Source organism: Grammomys surdaster, unplaced genomic scaffold (genome assembly GCF_004785775.1).
Source record: "Grammomys surdaster isolate TR1022 unplaced genomic scaffold, NIH_TR_1.0 187, whole genome shotgun sequence".
Taxonomy (NCBI): domain Eukaryota; kingdom Metazoa; phylum Chordata; class Mammalia; order Rodentia; family Muridae; genus Grammomys; species Grammomys surdaster.
In genome coordinates, this window is record NW_021604632.1 from 8,907,267 (window position 1) to 8,914,185 (window position 6,919).

The 6,919-nt window shown below is 44.9% G+C and overlaps 1 protein-coding gene across 1 annotated transcript in view; it reads right to left on the minus strand.

The window, feature by feature from the left end:
• Window positions 1-6,919, minus strand: part of Tango6 (transport and golgi organization 6 homolog) — a 169,434-nt gene that overhangs the window by 97,746 nt on the left and 64,769 nt on the right. The window contains exon 14 of the mRNA XM_028768603.1: window positions 4,117-4,174. Within this exon, the coding sequence (XP_028624436.1) occupies window positions 4,117-4,174 (58 nt within the window). The remainder of the gene's footprint in view (window positions 1-4,116; window positions 4,175-6,919) is intronic.

A 6,919-nucleotide genomic window follows, 5' to 3' on the forward strand; every position in this document is an offset into this window, starting at 1 on the left:
GTTCGTCAGGGGCAGTGACTTTGAGGGCATCTGAGCAGATCTATCATACCTGGATAGATTGTCTTGCTGAAAGAGTTTACTGACGAATATCACTCATGTATTTATCACATTCATTACTGAACAACAAAACTGTCTTTAATGTCCTTTAGTGCGGGCTGATGAAATGGCTCAGTGTTTAAGATGTTTGCCATGCAAGCACAAGGACCACAGTCTGAAGCCCAGATCTTACACAAACTCTGGGTGGATATGGCTGCCACCTGCCACGTCAGCACTTAGGTGATAAAGATAGAGAATCCCTGGTGAGCTAACCAATTAGATTAGTCAAATGGGGGGGGGGGGGGCAGGTTCAGCTAGAGACCCCACTTTGGTAAATAAAATGGGAGAAACCAGCAAAGGTAACCAGTGTCGACCTCTGGCTTCCACATGCATGTGTTCATATGTGTACACACACGCCCATATGCGCGGAACAACCTATTTTGGGGAAAGAGAAGACTTTTACTTTGTATACATTTCTTTGTCATTGAATTTTTTTTCATTTTTTTGCAATATGGTATCACTAAGTAGCCCTGGCTGGCCTGAAACTCACTATGAAGACCAGGCTGACCTTAAAGTCACAAAGATTCTTCTGCCTCTGCCTCTCTGCCTCTGCCTCTCTGCCCCTCTGCCCCTCCTCTGCCCCTCTGCCCCTCCTCTACCCCTCTGCTCCTCTGCCTCCCAGTGCTAGAATTAAAGGTTTGTGCCACTACCCTCAGCATGGAACTATGGAGCTCAGCAACTTTCAGCACAGTTTTCTGTCTGAAGCAGCTGCTAGGACAGCGAAAACACCAGCACCTTTCCTGGATCAACAGCAGATCTGCAGATATTTGTCCACAAAAGCCAAGTGTAACTATTCAGAAATTTAGTTCTACATGGAAAGACAACACATGTAGCAAGAATTCTTAAATCAAGAAAGATAGCTACTGTATGAATGTTTACTCAGCCCCTCTCTGCTCTTTGCCTTTACTGTAAACAGAATTGGTAAGCATGTACAAACAAAATTTCCAAAATATACTACGTTGAACAGAAAATTCCCATGGAGCCATGCAGGCAGTCCAAGGAAAAGAAAGATGTAAAGTGTTCTCTGGTACCCCTTGTCCTGACAGAGTAACCAGCTTCTTGGAGTGATTTGGGCCTGTGCAAGTCACACTGACCACACAGGTGGGAAAATTCATCTCCTGCTTTTCTTAATGGGAAATTCACCTAAGGCCCTGGCTTTTAAGTACACATTACAGGCACCAAAAACATCAATTACTTCAATCTGTCCATCCTGGGGAGGTGAGAACAGAAATTCTACATCTTCCTACCTGCCCTGTTCTTCATCACCAAATTAGCTACTGGCTGATTAGCACACCAATTAAAACCAGTGAAAACAAACACAACACCAACAGCTGCAGTTTTTATAGCAGATCCCAGAGGCTAATGAGCTCAGTGGGTTAACCAGCCAAGCTTTTCCCAAGCAGCAAGGCTGCCACAGTAGAATAACATGCCACCCCTTCCAAAAACCCAGCCCTGAAAACGGAAAAGAAGTCTGTGAAACACATCTCCTTGGAAAAGCACAGGTGACTTGGTTTCTGAGACTTACATTCAGAGGAGCGATTTCTCTGGTTTCCTTAAGTGTCGCTTCATGCCCTGTAGCCTCATGGGGCCTCCTGTGCACTGCTGAGCCCAGCCTTGTCTGACCTCACAGCTGCTGGTCAGTTACCTTTTGGGAAGCTCTCAGCCCTTCTCGCTGCCCTCCTACATCCTGGTGGTCATTCTGTCTCCTTTACTTCTCTTTTTGCTTTTAACCCTAGTCTTAGTAACCCAGTTAAGTGTCTCACGTGTAGAAGGTGCTCGTGCTTATTTGTTGAATAAAGAAAGAATTCCTAAACTCAGGCCCTCACCACTGTATCCTTTCTCATCTGTGCTCTCTTAAGCTTCAAGTACTGTCTGTATAGAGCAAGTCCAAGTTGCATTCAGAAACATCAAGGCCATAGGAGCCTGGATGTACTTTTGTGTTTGTTGTCAGCCTTGCTCCTAAGTGAACAGAACACAGCAGTGTGAGGAGCTGCACCGAGTACCAACCTACATCCATGCCCTTCACTGTTAGACCTGACTGTCCCACTGCAGGCACAGAGCATCCTTCTTGCCCCTGACTCTTTGTGTAGGCCACATGACTTGCTTTGGCCAAAAGAATGAAAGAGAAGCGGCAGGACAGCTGTCCCTAGAGACGGCCTCTAGCATTCATGCTTGTAATCTGGCACTTCTGACATCCTACAAGAACAAGCCACTGGGCAGGGACAACCAGGTACTCATGCCTAGAGCGGCCACTGTGTGGGTAATGCTGTCAAGTGAATGGGATAGGCAACAAGCCTCTGGGCATGCCAGTGAGGGAATCTCTATGCTCAGTTAGGTGAGGTGGGAAGAGCTACCCTAAATGTGGACAGCACCATTTTCACAGGCTGGGGTTCCTGATAAACAACAGGAAGCCGTCACTCATCCTTTTCTGCCTCCCCTATGGACGCAGTGTGACCACCCTGCATGGATGCCTCACCTCCTGCTGTCCTGCCTCCCACCATGATGGACGGCACTCTTAAACTGTGAGCCCAACAAACGCTTCCTATCATAAAGGTGCTTTTATTGTCGAGAATGTCATTGTAACAATGAGAAAATAACTAAGGTACCCACTGAGCTCTGTTTTAACTCCTAAGGGATCGGAATGCAGGAGCATTAAAGTGTACAGCAAAGTCTGTCGAGCTGGAGGTGGGGCACCAAGCCAGTCTGCCTCCAGAATCCCAGCTCTTGGCACCAAAGGAAACAGGTAACTCTAGCTGTCTCACAGTAGGAGTCGGTTCTTTTTGAAAAGAGTCCTAACTTTCTATTTTCCTCTAGGTCTGGAATCTATAAACCAATAGAAAGTAGTGAACAAAGAATCTCAGAAGAGAAATATAATGATTTCCACATTTCCTCCCCAGTATTAGGGTTCAAACATGAACCTTGTGCATGCTATATAAGAGCTCTACCACTGAGCTGCGTTCCGGCTCCATATGTTTGGGTTTTGTTTGTTTTTAGTTTTTTTGCGATAGGGCTTCCCAATTATATAGCTCTGGTCGTGCTAGAACTCACTATGTAGACCTAGCTGGCCTTGAACTCATAGAGATCCTCCTGCCTCTGCCTCCTGAGTGTTGAATTAAAGGTATGTGTCATCATGCCTGGCTCCATATGCTTTCTAAAAATATTTTAATAATTACTTATGTGTATATGCACATGGGTGTGTGCATTTGTGCAATGCCCACAGAGGCCAAAAGAGAGCATTAGATTCTCTGGACCTGGAGTTATAAGTCACTGTGACTCCCTGTAAGAGCGGCATGCACTCAGATGCTGAGCCATCATGCCACCCCGTAATTTTTTTTTAATGAATAAATATTAAATACCTCAAGCTGAGGTTGAGGTATAGCTTACTGGTGTTTACTTGTGTGAGGTCCTGGATTTACTTCCCAGAACACCCCCACCCACATAAAACAAAAACAAACCACCAAAAATAATAAAACAAAGAAACCAGAAAAATTAAACCCAAACCATTTGAAAACACAAAAAACTTTGTAGCTTTTTCCTTTGTGCATGCATATGTGCATACTTGAGTGTCTGTGTGTCTGTGTGTGTGTGTGTGTCTGTGTGTGTGTCTGTGTGTCTGTGTGTGTGTGCGCACACACATGCACACATATGTGGAGGACAGAGGACAGCTTGCAGGAATCAGTTCTCTCCTTCCATTATATGGATCAGGGAGGGGATCAAGCTCAGACTAAGTGGCCTGGGCCTTTACCTGCTGAGCTACCCCACTGGCCCCAGTTAACATCATGAGAGTTCATGAATGAACCATTCTTTACTTCTCTCACCTGAAGGAAATAGGATTTCATCTCTAGAATGATAAAGTAAACATGATACTTCACTATTATGAGACATTGAAACTTTCCAGGAATGTTCTTATCACTCAGATCGTCCCACTTAGGAAGCAGAAGATGGACAAATGACCAGTTGTGTCTTGTGGTTGTACCCATCAAATGAACATGATACCATCTTTGGTCCACATTAACTTACCTTGAATTGCAGATAGATACACAAAAGAGTCCTCATGCTCCAAGTTCTCCAAGAATATCTGAAAGTACAGAACAGAGTAAGACAATCCTCAAGGAACAAGAAAGATGCAGAACCCTTCATCTGTTGCCTCCAAGAAAAACATGCTTCCTCTTGGTAGAAATTGGTCTGACATAGAATCACCAAGGAAAATGGTATATTTAAGTCTAATTAAAAGGGGAAGGATTAGGGGGAGAAACTTCTTAATGTCATTAAGCACTAGTCACGGAAATCAGAACAATCAGAAAGTGAAAACCTGGTATGCAAACCTAGCAATCTGAGTTTGATCCTTGGATCTGAATCCCATGGTAGATGAAGAAAACAAGCTCCCATAACTTATCCTCTGACGTGTGCATGCACACACTGCAGCATATGCTCACACTCACACATGCACATCATACTCACACAATAATATCCATAGAACTTGGTGTTTTGTTTGAGACAGGGTTTCTCTGTGTAGTCCTAGCTGTCCTCAAACTCACTTTGTAGACAGGCTGGCTCCGAACTCACAGAGGTCTTCCTGCTTTTGCCTCTCCAAGTGCTGGGTTTAAAAGTGTGTGCCACCATGCCTGACTCATAAAACTTTTCAAAAAGAACAATCCTCAATATTCTTCTGTGCTAGCCCATGGACAAATTTTCAACACAGGTGGGCAGATATAGTCTGATCTGTTTTCCTGAGCTAACACACCATGATAACGGTGACAGTATCAGAGGCAATTTTATGTCTAGTACACTTTTTAAGTAGCTTGCAAGTGTAGCCCTTTGATTGACACTGCTAACAAACTACTCTCATTCTTTCCCAAATTTGGAACTTATCAGGGTGCCAAATGCAGTATAGTGTACCAAGAAGACACTGCTGCCATGTTAAACTTAACATGTTCCCATATGCCCTAACATGGGCACAAGGGAAACCCAGCAGCATGTGCCCATGCTCCTCCAGCTTCCTGTCGAGGGCTGGTAGGAGTACCTGCTCTTATACCGTGCTATATCCTTCAGCAGACAGTCTTGACTTCAACCTCCTGCTGCTGGTGTCTATGCTACTGAGAGAGAGCTGAAGATTAGCCTGGACGGGATGATGACTAGGTTGGAAGATGTTGGGATTGCATATGGAATGAGGAAAACTTAATCCAGATTAGCAGACATGAGAATAAATAGATATTTTAAACACTTCACAGATGAATACTTGGCAGGCATGCTGGCCAGGGTTTTGTCAACTTGACACAAGCTAGGATCATCTGGGAAGGGAAAACCTCAATTGAGAAAATGTCCATCATCAGATCGGCTGCAGGCAAAACTGGAAGGCATTTTCTTGATTAATAACTGATGTGGGCGGGCCCAGCCCACTGTGGGTGGGGCCACTCCTGGGCAGGTGGTCGTAGATGCTGTGAGCAAACCAAGGGGAGCAAGTCAGGAAGCAGCACCACTCCACAGCTTTTGCATCAGTTCCTGCCTTCATGGTCCTGCTTCGAGCTTCTGCTTTGACTTCTCTAAATGGACGTCAACCTAGGATATGCAAGCCAAATAAATTCTTTCCTTCTCAAAGTTGCTTTTAGGTCATAGCAATAGAAACCCTACCCAAAACAAGAAGTCTTTAAGGTAGAAGAAAGAGAGGAACAAGAGGGTTATAAAATACACATGTCATGACAGCAGAAGGGGTTTGACCTGGAGGAAGAAAGGGGCCAGCAAGAGTCAAGAGGGGGAGCAGGAAGCTGGGGTGGGGTGTGAACTGGAGAATCCGGATCAACTGGATGAGGGTTAGAGTCACCTCAGGAAGAAACCTCTGGGCATATCTGTGAGGGAATTTCTAGACTCAGTTACTTGAGGTGGAAGAGCCACCCTAGCTGTGGGTGGTACGACTCCATGTGTTGGTGTCTAGGACTCAATCAAAAGGGGAATGGAAGCCAGTGAGCGGCTGAGCAAGCAAGGGTGGCTGCTGCCAAGGGAGACGGGCTGAATTGGTCCCAGGAACCGACCCCTTACACTCTGTCCTCCGAGCGCCAGAAACTCACTATGGTGCCCACATGCCTCCCCTATCCCACTTCACAAAATCAAAATTTAAGTGTAAGCAAAACATGCTTGCTTATTCTTTTTTAAAGGAAAAAGGAGCTAGGCATTCCTGTGTCTCTGCTTCCTGACTCCAGAGGGAAGGGAGCAGCTGTAGCCGTGACTTCTCTGCCAGCATGGACTGCATCCTCAAACTACGAGCCAAACCGACCCTCTCTCCTTAAACTGTTTGTCAAGTGTGTTGTCACGTCAGTGAGAAAAGAAATGCAGGAGACAAATGAGAAGAAAATATAGAGGAATACCAAAATGTTACACTAAAACCCATTTCCTTGCATGATAACCAAAAACTAATTTAAAAAAATAAAAGGGACAGGAGTGTGGGGGTGCATGCCTGTGATTCCAGCACTTGGGAGGTAGGAGGATAAGGAGTTCAAACTCAGTCTGGGCTACATGAACCTTTTTAAAAAAAAAAAATTCAAAAATAAGTCTGGCGTGATGGGACACGCTTGTAATCCCAGCCCTTTGGAGATAGAGTCAAGAAGATCTGGGTTTCAGGATCATCTAGGTTTGGATGATGGACCAAGTTCAACAACAGCCTGGGGCTCCCCGAGACTTTGTCTCAGGAAAAAAGAAAGAAAGAAAGAAAGAAAGAAAGAAAGGAAGGAAGGAAGGAAGGAAGGAAGGAAGGAAGGAAGGAAGGAAGGAAGACAGAAAGAAAGAAAGAAAGAAAGAAAGAAAGAAAGAAAGAAAGAAAGAAAGAAAG